At 37.1% G+C, this 16,802-nt stretch overlaps 1 protein-coding gene across 1 annotated transcript in view; it reads left to right on the top strand.

Annotated features, from left to right (window-relative positions):
* The first annotated feature begins 3,464 nt into the window (after positions 1-3,464).
* Positions 3,465-16,802, top strand: part of LOC107088731 (inactive dipeptidyl peptidase 10-like) — a 57,181-nt gene continuing 43,843 nt past the window's right edge. Inside the window, exon 1 of the mRNA XM_015381084.1 lies at positions 3,465-3,580. Within this exon, the coding sequence (XP_015236570.1) occupies positions 3,542-3,580 (39 nt within the window). The 5' untranslated portion in view covers positions 3,465-3,541. The remainder of the gene's footprint in view (positions 3,581-16,802) is intronic.

The raw sequence follows: 16,802 nt of genomic DNA, 5'->3' as shown, positions 1-16,802 counted from the left end.
GCTTTGAGCAGGCGGTTGACAGGCTGATTGCAGTCTTTGACCAGGCGGATGACAGGCTGATGACAGGCTTTGAGCAGGCGGTTGACAGGCTGATTGCAGTCTTTGACCAGGCGGATGACAGGCTGATGACAGGCTTTGAGCAGGCGGTTGACAGGCTGATGGCAGGCTGATTGCAGGCTTTGAGCAGGTGGATGGCAGGCTCATTAGAGGCTTTGAGCAGGCGGGGGACAGGTTGATGGCAGGTTTGAGCAGGCGGATAATGACTGAACAGGCTGAAGAAAGGCTTTAAGCATATAGATGACAACTGAACAAGCTAATGGCAGGCTTTGAGGGGATGGATAATGACTGAACAGTGATGACTGGCTGAACAGGGTAATGGCAAGCCCAAGAAGGCAGATGAAGGCTAGTGCAGGTTAAACAGACTGGCAACTAGCAGAGGCAGCCCAGGCCGTGACCAAAACAAGCATGAGGGTGATTAGGTGTGTCTGCTCAATCTATTTCATAAAGTTGAGTAGAGCAGAGAGTGGCAAACAGACAGCCAGCCCAAAAATAACCAGAGAGAGGCTGAGTACTAATGCGTATTAATTTGCATTTATTTGAGCCATGTTGTGAGTTTTTGCAAATACAAGCCAAACATATAAATATTCAATCTGATTACTAAAGCTCAGCAGTATACATGAGACTATAAAATGATTACCCTGTCGAGATTGCCTATACTATGAAATCTCCAATATAAAAGGATCTTACTGGTTTTAAAGTCGTCTGAGTAGAATACAGTTTAATTACATTAAATAATTTACCTTGTCCGTTCCTCGAGTAATACTCTCAAAATCCTATTTAAAGTATTTACATAGCCATTGGACTACAAATATAGAACCTGCACACACCGCATATTGGCTGGATGCCTGAATAGATAGATGAATTTAGAAAACCCTATATGTCATACTTTCTTTCATAAACAATACCTAAATATGTCTAGTGAGGCATGATTAGGCCATACACACATTTTGATGCTTTTTTTTTAAATTTGTGAGCAAATAACGCAACAAACACTTTTGGTAAGAGTAACACACTGCCCTGCTCTCAGCTTTTCCTCTGTGTCTTTCTGCAATAACAGAGTTTAATATGTTTCTTTGGGATTTTACGTAATTGATCAAATGAAAGATGTCAAATAACTGCACATAGTTTTATTTATTTTCATATTTTTAAATCATCTAAAATCATTCTGTGTGTTTCACATATATGCAAATCTAACCCCTTTTACCAAGAAAATAATACCCGTAACGAAGTGAGTAAAAGGTTCTAAAAGTTTGAATTAGCACAAGTTCTTTATAATACATATTTCATTATATTTCGGTTATATTTTGAAAATATTTATTCAATTATACCTTGATCTTAACTCTCTCCTTTGTTTTCATTTATTTTATCATTTGTTTTATCATATTTGTTTATTTACACACATTTTTTATTAAAATATGATAGAATATAGAAAATATCTGCTTTTAATATTTCACTGTCCATTGGGCTTGTCAATTTTTAAGGGATCCTTTTATACCTTTAAGCACTTATACATGAATATTATTTTTAAGTTTCTGTTGTAGATCTCAAGACCCCATTCCAGTTGATCAGGCACCCCAATCCCAACTGCAGGAATCAAAATGCTAAAGGACATGCATGCAGTGTAGGGTTTTGACAGAAATCAAAACAGGTACCATTTCCATTCACAATAACAAGAATAACAGATAAACACTGTATAAATTGGTCAAAAACAATCCTAATAAAAAACACTGAAGTTTGTGATTGTCACAGTGGGGTGGAGGTTTGAGTTTGACAGGACCCAAATGCAGACACAAAGTTAAGGTTGTTACTTCAGGGTTTTATTCAACTAAAAGTTTAACAAAAGCAAAAAAAAAAAAAAAAAAAAGAAAGAAAATGATGAAACCACAACACTAAGGTGACAAAGTAATGATGACAAACCAGCAAAGAGTGACTGAGCAGGAGGAGAATAAATTGGAGAGAGAAACAAAGACCAGGCTAATTAGCAGATTGGGAGCAGGTGTGAACAGAAGCAAGAAGGAGCTAGGGAAAAGGAGACTGACAGAAGAGGGCAAACAGGAAATATCTAAGAACTCAAATACAATCATGAATACCTCGAACACAAGAATGAAAAATAAGACCAATGAAAACTCAGAAATAACACTTGAACTTCTGTGTAGTTAATTAAAACTTCAAGTAACCACTTTTGTGTCTGCATTTGGGTCCTGTCAAACCTCCACCCCTCTGTGACAGGGATTGTGTCTTTACAATATGCTGGCAAAGACTGATTTGTTTTTTGCAAACTGCAAAACATTTAACTCTAAATAAGTAATTTTTTTTCTTAAAATAAGTGCAGTTTTTTCTTGAATTAAATGGGTAAGTGAGACATTTTGCCAATGGAACAAGACAGTTTAGACTTTAGACAGATTTTATTTGTCATTTTGTTTCCACAAGTGTAAAACAAAAAGAAATTTCGTTTGGATACAGATCACTGGATAATTTAATCTTTTTAAAGGTGCAGCCTTGAAAAATAGTAAAAACGACTGTAAATTTACAGTTCTAACATAAAAAAAAATTATATATATATATATATATATATAATGATAAAATACAATACAATAACCCATTCCACAAGACATTTAGCAGTCTAATGGCAGTGGGGAAGAAACTGTTCTGGAATCTCCTGGACCTGCATCCAAAGCCTCTTCCCCGGGTGTAGTTACACTTAAAATAGGGAAAAAAACAATTGCAGTCTTATTTTGAGTGCATATTATCTTATTAGCTTATTTTAAGAGTAAAAATACTCATTCCATTGGCATATCATCTTATTTACCTGCTCAAATAAGGTTAAATACACCTAATTTAAGAATAAGGTATATTTTATTTTTTTCTTATTTCTAGATCATTTTTGCAGTGTATAGGCCTAAAAAAGCATTTGAAAAATCCGTGTTATTGGCAAATAGATTCAAAAATAAATATTTTTGGCAATTCTGTTATGTAACTATTTGCTGGGGTACATTTTGAAAAATAAATCTCAAATGTCTTTTTCATTTTAACAAAGTAAAAGGATGAGCAGTGTTGAAGAAGAAAATGAAAATGCCAACAGGATTATTGATTACTAATTTAATTTATCAGTCAAACAATGCAGCCACATTCTTAAAATGAAAAAGCATTTCTGGAAATGGTTTTTCATTTGAAATATGGTAACGATTTGCTTCCATAGTTTTAAAGCTCATCGTTTTATATTGTATATTTAAGTTCAACACCTCGTCACGATTAATTTCCCACCAAATCAGAAGCTGGAATAAAGATTTGAAATAAGAGAGAGAGAGAAGAGAGGGAGAGAGGGGGAGAGAGAGAGAGAGAGAGGACCACCAGCCTGCTGAGGACAAACTTGCAAGAAGCGGAGCATGCAGAAAAAGCTCCGCTGAACATCAGTGCAGCTGCGCGGCTCCTGGTGAGGCTACACGCGGCGATAGGAGCGGAGCTTGTTGCGGATAACACCATGATTGCCACAACTCAACAAAACATGACCACCGAGCTGGTAGGTGTGCTTTTTGCTCTGTTTTATTCATACTTTATGTTTCCCTGCCTTGTATTCAATGCAGAGGAGTGTGTTTGTGTGTGTGAGTATGTGCGTCTTTCTGCTCCAGTGGAGACACGCAGCGGGGAAATTGGTGATTTCGCTCCTTGACACTTTCCCCGCTACTGTCCATCTTCCGGACAGGCTTGCCTGTGTGCACTGTGCTGGTGATTGGTGTGAATCTGACATCCAGTCCATTTTGTCCCATGCTGCCTCTCAGAGCCCCTGCATCGTTAAGAAAGCTCAATTTTCCAAGATGATGATTAGTCCCAGCAGCCAGTCCCCTCCAGCATGAACGCACTCATTGACAAAGGGGGGGCTGCCTGCACAGTATGATTGATTAGCCCTCTGCTGCAAAGGTGTATGGTCAATGCATGAGCATTTGGAGGCAGGACCTTTTTAAATACCACTTAATTGGAACAGTTTCAACTAAATGAAAATAAATAAATTGCCTGTATGACCCATAGTCTATTTGTAACAGCAATGATTTAAAGATTTTGCAGGTTTGCATCTGTAAAGCTGTGCTTGAATGAGAGAATGAATAATATTATAAATATACACTGATAAAGAAAGCAGTTGTAACTAAAGAAATAGCATTGCTGTACCAGTTCCCACACAGTTTATATTCAATAAACCTGAGTAGATGTGTTCAATTCCAACTATTTTGTTAAAATGAAAATTTGCATTCAATTTGTTCAAATATGTAAAAGTTTATTACAATATTTAAGCTCACATAGTGAAACATGCTTATTAAAAGACATTATGTGCATGTAAGGTGCGCTGAAAAAAATAATGCACTAATTTTTGGCATTTAATTAATCGTATTTAGTTACTTTAACACAATTGTTTCATGTTGGCCGGGTAGGACATGAACAATTTTGTTAAAGTAATTAAATATCAATTAGCAAATGCCAAAAGCGGTTGCATTATTTTTTTTCAGTGTGTTCTGATGGTTTTATTTGTTTTAATCATGATGACTTTCAGCTTATAGTAGCACAACCTTTAAGTTTTCAATCTTACAAAAATAAAACTCATACATTTCACCAGGATGCGCTTATAGACTTTCTTAAAATAAATTAAAAAGCAATCGTTTGTTGGTAAAGCTGACTCAAACTGACTCCATATTCTTTGCTTGGCTCCTTGAAGTCAGTCTTTTGTGAAAAACCTTGATTCAATAATTAGTTCTTTTGAATATAATCCAAGTACACATTCTTATGAAAAACCAAAGGCCTAAATCTCTCTTTCAGAAAATTGAGAAAAGTTCATAATTACGTTTTTATTTATACTATATTGGTCTGTGATGCTATTTCTTGAAGTCCAACACTCAGGTTTACTAACCCAACGCAAAAAAACTGTGTTGTGATGCAGTTAGATCCTGCTCAGACATTTGAGAATTTCAAACTCTATCTGATTTCATATTTATTAGAGGTTCACACCAAGTAACTGGATCGTTTTAGGTTGCTCATGTATTTATGTTTAGCTTTCACTAAACATAAATACGGGTATGCTTAGTGACATGTGATTTTTGGTTTGCTTCATATATCTGTACGTTCTGTTTCTCTGCTGGGCTTGGTTGGTTATAAGCACTAAAACAATTTTGGACCAAACATGCTTCCATTTTTTAAATTTGCTGTAGTTATAGCAAAGTCGTTGATAAATACAAATAGATATGTCTAGATTTTTATGATAACTGTTATGGTGGTTTTCACTGTTATTTTGAAAATACTTTTGAAATTAGAAATAAATGAGACTTGTGCTGCCTTTATGTGGTCTGGTAAAAAATCATTATCACTTGTAAAGTGGAAATTAGCAGCGCATTGTGTTCAAGTGCTTTTATTGGGGTAGCGAATAGAAACATCTCTGATTATCCTGACTTGCAACTTTGGCAAGACAGGCATTTAAAAATTAAAACAAGTTGAAATGGTGTTATATATATTTTTAATTAATGTTGCACTGTATTGGCTACAAACACAACAGGAGTGAACGCTTAACAATGCAGTATTCATCATTCGCTACTCTCTCCTCTGTGTTAAAAGGTCACAGTTTACCTTATCTTGGCAACTTTGCTTTCATAGAATTTTCTCTGCTTTCCAGTAGAAATTACACCAAAAGTGGGTTTTGATGTGCAAATTTCATGTTGGCTTTCGGTATTTACTATAATTACGATACCACATGAAGGCACCGATAGTAACAGCTGCAATAGTGGTTCAACTAAAAATCTTCTTGTAACTCCTTCTATTATGGGAGATTCACAATTTGAAATACTTTTTAACAAAAGTAGACCCCAAAATTCAACCAGGCAAAACAAAGATGCATTTAAACAGTTTATTAAAATTAATACTGCAGCAGGTCAGTAATACAACTCCAGCAGCAGGCACTGGAGCCACTTTGGGCACAGGGATCATGTTAGTGGCAGTTAAGCAACCCTGCTAACCTCTACCAAATCTGGGCAGTGATTTGGATCCTGAATTTTGGTTCCTTAATGATGGAGGTGTTAATGGAGGTTTGCGGATGAGAAATGCTCCACAGGTTAGTCTAAAATTTTAAAGGAGAAATCCAGGTTCTAACAAGGGACTGGGAAGGATCAATGGTCCAGAGGCAGAACCAGAGAGGCAGTATCAAAACGTAATAATCAGATCGGAAATCCACAAACTGTAACCAGGAAGTCAGGCCAGAGTCAGAGCAGAGATCAGTCCAATACAGGGAAACAGCAGGATACAGAAACCAGGGAACAAAAAGAATCACTGACCAGAAGCTGATGAGGGATCCGTCAGCAGCAGGGCAGAGCAGTGGTGTTCAGAATGCAGTTGTGATCAGGCAGGCAGAGGGAATGCTAGACTTTTAACTCAACAAGGGCTTTCAAATAATCTGGCAGAGTCTGTCTGCTAGAGAGCTGAATTTAAAGGCAGCAGGACAGATGCATGAAATGAGATGAATGCAATTGCTGCCAGCAGTGGTGGAGCTGATGAACTTGATTACAGCAGGGCAGGGAGACAGAATCATGAGACCATTAGCAGCCCTTTCAGTTTGGAACAAGTTTGACTTTTGCAACAGTTTTTTAGACTTTGCTCAGCTGTTAAAAACACTTATGTAGGACATTAACTAAAAATGCACAGATACTGTTCACATCACAGATGTGACATATTTATACAGGCTGTCAGTTGTCAAGTTCAAGAGACTTTATTGTCATTCACATCACGTGTCTTGGTACACTGTGTACATGTGGATAAACCTTTAAGTCTACTCTAGTTTTAAAGATAACTCCCAATAATGACTCTTCTCTACAAACATTATGTGTGTGTGTGTGCTGTTGTCACAGGGTGTGTCCCTGCCAATCCTAAAGAGAGACTGCTGGAACCTTTATGCTGGGCTTATTACTCATTCTTTTCCCAATGAAGTTAGCAAGGAGCCCAGTGTTGTAACCTGGGCAATATTCTCTGTCTAGTTAATGCTGAATTGCTATTAAATCCTAAGTCCTATACTGTTGTAAATTACTAAATTGAACAGCTATTTAAATAGAGGTTAAAACCAGTCAGCGCTTCTAGGCAAAGAACTGGGAATGAAAGCTCCAGTAAGTCAGAACAGTTTGTACTGTATATTTATTTATGCACTTAAGATTAACCAATCTTAAGTAAATAGTAAATATATATATATATATATATATATATATATATATATATATATATATATATATATATATATATATATATATATATATATATATATATATATATATATATATATATAAAATTATTAACATAGAATCTTTCTGTATCAAAAATACATTTTCTTATACTAGAAGTCAAACATTGAAAATAAAATAATCAAATGAAATTGCTTAATTTAAGTTAATTAGATATTTGAAGTTTATAGAGTATTTTATTTATATATTCTTTCCTACAAAATTTCCATTTATATCATATAAAGAGTACACATATGTGTTTTGATTCGTTCCTGTGTCAGGATTACTGGATACTTGTTGAGGAACTGAATACAGAGATGAAGATTCAGAGGTGATTTCTTGTCAAATTTAACAAAGAAGTAAAAATAAAGAAGCCATAATCGATCAACAAAAAGTTTGGGAACATGGGAGGGGGGTAAACCTACGAGATGAAGAAATCCTGCAAACATTAACTGCAGAGGAGGAGTAGCCTACATATGCTAAACAGAACAGTGAATGGAGTAATCAACTGATTGGGAGCAGGTGTGGACAGAAGTATCTAGAAGGGGGCTTGGGGAAAGAACACAGATTGCAAATGTAACTTAAAATTCAAAAAGAAAAGTTAAACAGAATCAAAAAGTCCAGAAAGGACAGAATCATTACATAAAATATACTCTCATGCACTGGTTTTCTCTATGCAACACTTTCTTTAATTTTGTATTTCACAATTATTCATTGCAATAAAATATACATGTCGAATAATCATAAAATTACAATCTGACAACATTTTTCGAGGAGTTTTAGCCTCTCCATATTTACTCTGATGGATTTTTGTGTATTTTAGAGAATAGACTCTTCAAAATGTAAACCTAGTTGGTAAAATACTGAGGAAGCTAACCCTTGACATTAAATGGCACTCAGGTCTTTAGGGCTTTGGCTTGTGTGATGAAACCCAATTGAAATGTGCCAGAAACCGTCTGTTTCATAATCCTGAAGCAATTCCTCTCCGTCGGGAAGGGCCACAGTATGCTGGAGGTTTTGCAGATGACCTTTTTACCTGCAAATTTCAGCTTATGTCAACAGTTCAATGTACTGTAGCCTATAAATCTGTTAGAACAGATTGTATTTGCTCATTTTCTAGAAGGAAGCCTTATGGTTGCATTTGGTTGTAAAGTGCAAGTAGCCGTTTGAAAACCATCAGTCTTCTGAGCCTTGCTTCAAATAAATGATCAAGAGATTCACCAAGGAATGAGCTTTCAAACTGTTTTCCTGTCATAGTTTCTGGTCAAATACTGAAAAAATATATATTTTAGAGAATTAGAGCATTAACTTGAACTTTGTTGTGCTTTAGTTGACATATGTGTTAAAACATAAACTTAAATCCTTTTTATAGGAATTAAAAAGAACTGCAAGTATTCTATTTTTTTTATATGTTATGATTTTTGAAAAATAATAGTAAATTGATCAAAATTTACATTTTGTCGCTTAGAAAACATTATTTAAAAGATATTAACGGGATCATCTCTGGAATTATCTTTTAGGTTGGTGTGTAACATCTCATGTATAACACAGGATATGAAATCGCTTACAATAAATCCATATGACAGCATTTATTTGTGCAGGAACACTAAACGAAGCACAGTTTGATAGTAGAGAAGTTATTGTTTTAGTTTAGGCTCAACTCACGCTCAGTGTTTAAAATTGCATTGAATTCTAACGTTGCACATGTTATTTAATGGTAAATCCTCTCTGAGGATCCTCAGCGGGCTGTAAAAAAAAATAAATAAAAAAAGAGTGCTCTTCATCATATTTACTCTGACTCTACATCATGTCACCCGTATAGCTCCCCCACCTCGTGTTTTCCTGATGCTTCTTGTTCCCCAAGGCAGCAACTGAGAGTACAGGATCCTTTTGTGATGCAATTTTCTTGTGTGTGATGAGAAGCATGAAAAAGGAGATAGGGGAGCCTTGCAGCTGTAGAATAAAGCAGCCGGTCTTTCATTTCACTAAGTTCTTTTTTTCTGCATTTTCTCGTAAAAGCCTGGAGGGTTTAAGAAAAAAAAAAAAAAAAGAAATCTCTAGTTATAGTCTCATATGGTGTCTTTACCTTTTTATATCTCCAGCGCAGTGCTTTGGTGTACAGAAATAGCTTTAAATTGGTGGAAGATATTAATCAATACTGATCACATCTCTGTTGCTATACGTTTGAACCATGCTGAAATTACAGTCCGCTCTAATGACCATTATTTTTACTGAGGGAGTGAGAAATATTGACAAGATAATGCATATGGGTTCCTTGTTAATCCCCATCCTTCCCCTGTGAGCTATTACAATGAATCATTAAAATCAGCCTTTAGGTTATATTGAGGCCTATATTTGCCTGCAAATAAAGTGCCCACTTTAATGTCAGTGGTTCTTCTTTAATGCATTATCTCTGTGTCTTGTGTATAATTTAAATTACCAGCCATGTTTAAGGAGATTTTAAAGTATGCAAAACCAACAACGGCATGCATGCTCTCACTCATTTTTCTTCATTTGATTTATTATGAGATGCCTCAAAGACACAGACGATGGAGTTAAGGAGGTCTCCTGAGTCTAATTTATGAATTTTAAGCACTGCCCAAATCCTGCGCAGCCTATTTGTGATTCACGCACACTCTCCATATTGGAATAATCATGTTCAGTGTGACTTGTTTTCTGTAGAATGCAAAATCAATCGATATGTTGGAACATCTGAAATTTTACTGGGGCAATTTTTAGAAGACCAAACATGTTTGTCAGGAGTTTAACGATCATGGGGTTGGCATGGTGGACAGGTTGTTGTAAATCCTCTGGGAGAGAATGTACTTTTTAAGAAACAGTGTTTAGGAGGGAGAGTAGCTGTCTAAAAGTCTCCTTCATGGCTGTATTCCTGCTATTAATTGTTTCCCTCTGGACCTTGTATAACGGTGTACCTTATTGATTCCCTCATTTGGTTGGGTTAAAATCCCCCAGCACTGCTGGCAAATGAAAGACCCTCTCTCCGCCTTCAGTTCTGTTTGGTTTTTCAAAAAATAAAAAATAAACTCTCAGGGGGATGCCTTCTGGTGATTTATTCATCAAGGGTTTAGCATTTGCACACCCTTTGCTGTTTGTCCAACACCTTATCTAAACTCCCTCTATTGCTCCTTCATCCTGCTTGAAATGAATATTCCAGTAATAAAGGATTTCCTCTTGATTTGGCTCTGCAGAAACATCTCATTGATATTTTTCCTTGTCCGTCAGGTGGCTGACTGTAACAAACCGACTGTGTCACACAGCTCAGCCCTGTCATCTGCTCACCTGTGCAAGCAAACCGTGCTGCATTAGTTTCTCCAAATGCAGCGTGACCAGCAGCCAGGCTGTACAAGCAGCTTCCCCCCATGTGCGCTCAGGGGAATCCAACTTGGCGCATCTATACCCCATTTGAATGAATGACAAAACTCTTTACTCGTCTAGGAGGCAGGATTCTCCTCCACTGACTTCTCAGTGATTTGACCTTAATTGGAAGTAATGTCTGGGCTCCAGGGCAACAACAGGAGACGGGTATCCCCTCCTGAAAAGGAGGATTCTCAGATAATACGAGGGAGGACATGGAAATGATACTACTCCGTACTGAAATCAGTCAAGTGAGTAATTAAGTAAAAATGTCTCTGTTTGCTCCAAGACCCTGAAATCGGGTGAAGCTTAATTTTGTAACTTATTAGTATTGTGCACAGATACATTGACACATGAGTCTTGCTGTGCGTGTTTGCAGCGTTTAACCACTATGTTATGTTAATTTGCTTTAATTTAATTTCTCTGCCTTAGAGTTGTTAATGTAAGCACCAAAGCTGCATTATGACTGTGTCAAAGCCTCCACACACCCTAGATTTCTTTATCAGATGGAGGAATGTGGAGTTTTCCTGAGGGGCATCTGTGCGGTTAACATATACGCCCTCTTGGACATCAATCACCCAGCCTTGGACTGAACTGAGTTCAAACATCACTTATAGTTTGTCCCTGCAGGTGCAGCTTGTAGTGGTTTTAATTTGAACATGTTTTGATGCTGCAGCAAATCTTTAAAAGATGAGGTCTTGGCAGGAGTTCTTTTCTGCTGGAAGTTAGGTGTCTTTCTTTCACCTCAAAGATGAAGTGATTTATAAAAGTTTAAGAATAAAATGTTCTAAAGATTTTTTTGGGAAAAGCAGATTGAACAATAGTGGCAGAAGGGTGCAAACGCTGTGTAAATACGTCATTACACAACAAATTAAAAGCATCCTGTAAACTCAAAAATTAGACTAGCAAACGTAAATGTGACTAACACACAATCACACAAAAGTCATATGAAGAAAAAATGCTTCAGGTATTAAAAAAACAATTGTGAGTTAAGAAAAATGTAATTGTGGAGCTCTAGACCACCAGGTGGGGACAATCACAAGTGATATGGGCCCAGAACATAGAAATCACTATGAATTGGATCCGACCCTTAGCAAAAATATATATTTCTTTGGAACTTTTTAATTCATGTAGTTTCTCTTAGTGTCCCTTTTATATAACCCGCAGTGGGTTTTTGTTGTTTTTTAGCAACTTGAAGCTTTTTTCCACACGTATTGTGTGTTTTTATGCCATATTCATTTATGGTTTTGCAGCCGGTTTTGTGTTTGCAACATGTTTCCCCTTTGCTGCTGTGTTTCTTCTTTGATTGCAGCTTTTCATTTTGCAGTATTTTAAATCTTTGTGTCATTTGTGTTTGCTTGCTTTTTATTCAATTATTTATTTCTTTTTATGGGGGTGCTGGGGTATTACATTGTTCATTACTTTATTTCTCATCTGAAAATTTCAAAAGCACAGCACAAATGATCCAAATGTCTTCCTTGAACTAACAGGTTAGGGAAAAAAAGTATTTACCAAAGAACCGGCCAAATGTCCTTGTCCTTGAGAGAAGTGCCAAGAACAACAGCCCACTGTGTTTCAATAGTCCTTACTTGCTCCATGTCCCAAATGTTTTCACCAAACCCAATAAAAAAGTCTTTTGCCCACAAAGTATCCAAAATATAGAAAACGGCAAAATGCTGCAGTTTGACAGCTTGGTCGCCTTGAGTGAGTTAGATTGCGGGTCTTAGTGATTATTTCTTTAAACTTTCAGTGTTTTTTTATTTAATTTGATGTAATATTTTACAGACTGTGCTTGTCAGAATTTGTAGAAGTTTTGTAGATAAACCAAAAATGAAGAGTTGGAGGCAGAGATGGGTTTTCACAGCTTTATTGTGATGGCGAACACAGCCAAGAAACAAAGGAACCAGAGCAGAACAACACAGGTGATTAAAGAACTAATGAAGACAGCCTAGCAAAGACTAACTCCAGAGGAGCAGTGTGTTTGAATCTGGCGGCTGAAGCCCAGATTCGTCAGCAATTTACAGCATAACACAACGCCGTGGCCTGTTCCAATCTGAAGACTCCTTCATTCGCGGCCAACATATGGAGCCTTCTTTTCCCCTGATGGAAGGACATGTGCCGCATATCCCTAATGGACTACAATATCCCCAATTAGAGGTTAATATAATACAAGTAAGGGAATAGGTTCATCTTAAATAAATGAAAAATGTTAATTTAAATGGTTAATGGGTGAGAAATGTTGTGGGAAATGTCTGGTTTATTGAAAGGTTTTATCCATCAATGTGTAAATGGGTTTGGCTGATATTTAAGCACAGTTTCCAATATCTGTGCAGTGAGTCCACTATAAATCTGATATCTGAGATGACGCTACTTCTGCTGAATCTCATGAAATTAGCACGCAACGCAACAGTGTGAAGTTTGGCATCCATTCTTTGCCTGCATAAACTGTCATGATTGCTAGGCAACAGAGGGTACGCTGAGTGAGGGACGGTGTCAGTCGGAGAAGACTGGGCCTGTTCAAATTTATATCCAAACACTTCAGGTCTCCTTATTTTCACGGCCTTCGAAGGACCCAGTCCAGGTAGACGGGGTCATTGGAGGAGGCAGTGATTCTAACACGCAGTATATATAATTAGGAAAGGAATACGGAACAATCATTGGAGTAGTTAATTAACTTGGAGCAGGTGTTGACAGAAAGAGCTGGAAGTAACCTAAAAGCTTACAGTTTTTCATCTGGCACTATAAAACGTTTTTGTTTCTCCAAATTGTAAAAAAAAAAAAAAAATGTAGTCCTTCATGTTATGGAAACGTCCTCTTGATACAATAGAAAATGTAGTTCTTAAGAAAATGGCCACTTATCAATAAATCGATAGTTGATAAGATCAATGAATTTAGATGAATTCATTAATCCATAACTGAAATCCCTAATAAAAGTATTTTTTGTTTCTCTTTGTTTGCCAGGTTTATTTTAAAAAGCAGAATATTTATCTCAGTGATGGCTTTCATGGGTGGAATAAAGGTTAACAACAAGATTCTATGCTTTGTGGGAAAAAAGTGCTAAACATAATCATAAAAACAGAATTCCCTTTACATCTTCATTGTTGCCAATTTTTGCTTTGTTTTATTTTCTTTTTTCATGCCATCTTCACTGTCTTTTACTTTGTCTCTCCCCTTAGTTCTTATCTTTCTTTCACCTTTCTTTCCATCTCAGTGTCCTTTGTGTACAGTTTTACTCTCTAAATCATTTCCATTACAGTTTCATATAGCGTAACCTTATGGCAACAACCCTAATGTTCTGCTTCTGAAAGAAAATCTGTTGGGCTATCATCTAGCTCTGGGACATTCATTCCCAGAGCTATATTGGCAAAACGGGACACAAAAAAAAGAAAATATAATCCCCACAATGAAACCGGGTAGTGGGATCTGTTGTTTAGCAAGAACAGGAAAGCGTATAATGGGTTACGCTAAGATAGATGGAGCTAAAAACAGAAAACCTGTTACAAGCTGCAGTAGTCTGGCAGGTGCAGGTTTACCGTACAGAGGGACAACAGAACTGAAGATGGAAGCCATCAAAACATATTCATTTTTTGATAGGTCAAAATAAAATAAATAAAAAGAAAACCAATAAATCATCTTTTGCAGGACCTAATATTTACAGATGCACCTTAGTTCGTCTAAGCTTAAACTGTTTTGCAAAGAAATTTGGGTCAGAAAGGACTCAAATAACCTAAAGACAGCCGCTTTAATTGTGGATGTCATGATCCTGAAGTTTTTCAGCTTTGGGATTTCTGTAGAGGTCTCTGTTTCTTTCTTTGTTGTCTATATTCTCTCAGTATTGCCTTTCTAATGCCACTGTGTTCCCAAATCGTCGATCATTCTGTGCATTTTGATATTTTCTGTAAGATTTCTCTCCTGCATTTCTCTCCGTCTGTTCCTGCTCATTTCCTCCTCTCCCCCAGGGCTCCTAATCTATTGGTATATTTCACCTTTTTGCCAAACATTGTCTTCTCTTTCCCCTCTGTATATTTTGCTCTTTGTCAGTCTCTTTGCTGAACTCAACTGTTTTGCCAGCCTGCTTATACATCGTTATCATTTAAGCCTTTGTATTCAATAACATATATTATGGTTCAGCAAAGATTAAACTCATGGGCTCTAAATATACTGTAAATGTGCGACATTTTTCAGATGTTTGTTTAAAAATATATATACACTTTAAAAATCACTTAATAGTCCACTTCACACTTGTGCACATATGTGTATTAGTTGGTCACTCAAACTCACAATCATATATTGCACGTTTTTAATCTTTTGTCAGTGATGGTAACTTCCATTCAAGGTGCTCAAAGGATGTGGCGACATGCGGCTGCGGGGGAAGAATTAAACTCTTGAATAGGAATTTTAAACTGATGAGACAAGAAATAAAAGGTAGAACAGTTGGTGTCCTCCCAGGGAGCACGGAAGAACCGCCATCTGCTGACCACTGAATCACATAGATGCTTTTCTCTTCTGCTGCCCCCCTTTTCAAGGCGGAGGTGGGCCAGGTTGTGCAGTTATACCAAAGGACAAAGCAGCAATAATGAAGGCTGAATTTTATGGCTGCTCTGTTCCTGAGCTCTCTCACTCCAGCAGGCACGTGACTCCAGCGCAGCAAGCCTCTCATTATGAAGGAGCAGAGTACAGTTTGGTGATGGCACACACTTGTGGTTAATTGTAAATGATGCTGATGCAGACTCATTCCATCAGTTCCCCTTGGTTGCATTCAGATGGTACATAGAGATTTGAGGCTAAGCTTGCTGCGGCAGGCCGTGGTTTTGTCAAATCTTGATGCAAACTATTATGCTTATTAATTTTACTGCCTTGTTAACAACTTTGGATGTAATTGTCACAAGAGTTTCTGATTAAATCCTGATGAACCGGACTTTCTTTCAAGTCAAAGTGGGACTTTCCTCCAAGATCAACTTCTAACTGTTGATAGGGGAAAAAAATATTTTGTTTTAAATCTTGAAATAAAAACATATCTGAAAGCTGGTGTTTGATCCTTTTAGATACATGCAGGTTTATTTATTTCTGTAATTTAATTAAAAGTGCAACTCACTAAAGATATGTTGAGAGCTTTAGAGTCAATGACACAATGCAAGCGAATATCTTCTGTCGTTAAATGCTCATCCTAGCGAAGCATGTCCTGAAAAATCAAAGACTCAATACAGTCAGCTGATTTTCCTTAGAAAACTTTTCACTGTGACTGTTTTATCTGATTGAATTTTCTCTATAAAGTGATGTGATATGTTGTAAATTGGCATAATACAAATAAACTGTTTTACATGGAATTTTTTGCAAGTATTAAAAGGCTCATAGAATGCAAACCGAGTTTACATTGTCTTAATAATAATGATAGTTCAGTGGGTGAAATGGACAGAGAACTTTAAACTGCATCCACACCTCCTTTCTATGCAAATCACACAATTCTAAATTTCCACTATAAAACGGACGAATTTAAGCGTAGCACTGAATTGACGTCAATTCGGGGATGTTTGCTTATATGGGAGGGTGGGGTGGCGTGGGGTGGGTGGCGTTGTTTAAGAGGCCCATGTCGGCTGACTGGACTGGTCAGGGCCCCAGTTGGGAACGTAGCGACCAAACTTGACCCGGTGACTGTATGCATGGAGCATGGAGCCGCCTTTGTCCAGGCTACCGTCACTGGGCCGGGTTCGGTCACTCCGTCCCCCGCTGGCTCCCTGTTTCAACTATGTGCTGCACTGTAGTCGATCAAAATCCCAGACGATTTTGAAATCCTGACATTTTTTTAGGTATGAAAAGTAGAACGTGTCCAGGAAAAAGAGGATGTCTGGTCACCCTACCATATCAACAATTTGATGTTTCAGTGAGTGAGTGCTTGTTGCTATGATGCGTCTTTGCTCAGCAGCTTCGCTTGTTGTAAACCAACCAATCAGCGCACAGCTCATCTAAATATTCATGAGCATACCATAAAAGGATGAAAACCTGTCGTTTAATTCTGGGGCTTTTAACCAGGCTTACATTAGGGCTCATAGAACAGCAAATACGCCATTTTCAGCCCAACCAATTTTACACACCCTATTCAGAGTCCTTAAGGACCAGCACAAAAAA

The sequence above is a fragment of the Cyprinodon variegatus genome, unplaced genomic scaffold (assembly GCF_000732505.1).
Source record: "Cyprinodon variegatus isolate N-32 unplaced genomic scaffold, C_variegatus-1.0 Scaffold228, whole genome shotgun sequence".
Taxonomy (NCBI): Eukaryota; Metazoa; Chordata; class Actinopteri; order Cyprinodontiformes; family Cyprinodontidae; genus Cyprinodon; species Cyprinodon variegatus.
Note: the sequence above shows the minus strand (reverse complement) of the source record. Positions and strands in the feature narration are given on the sequence as shown.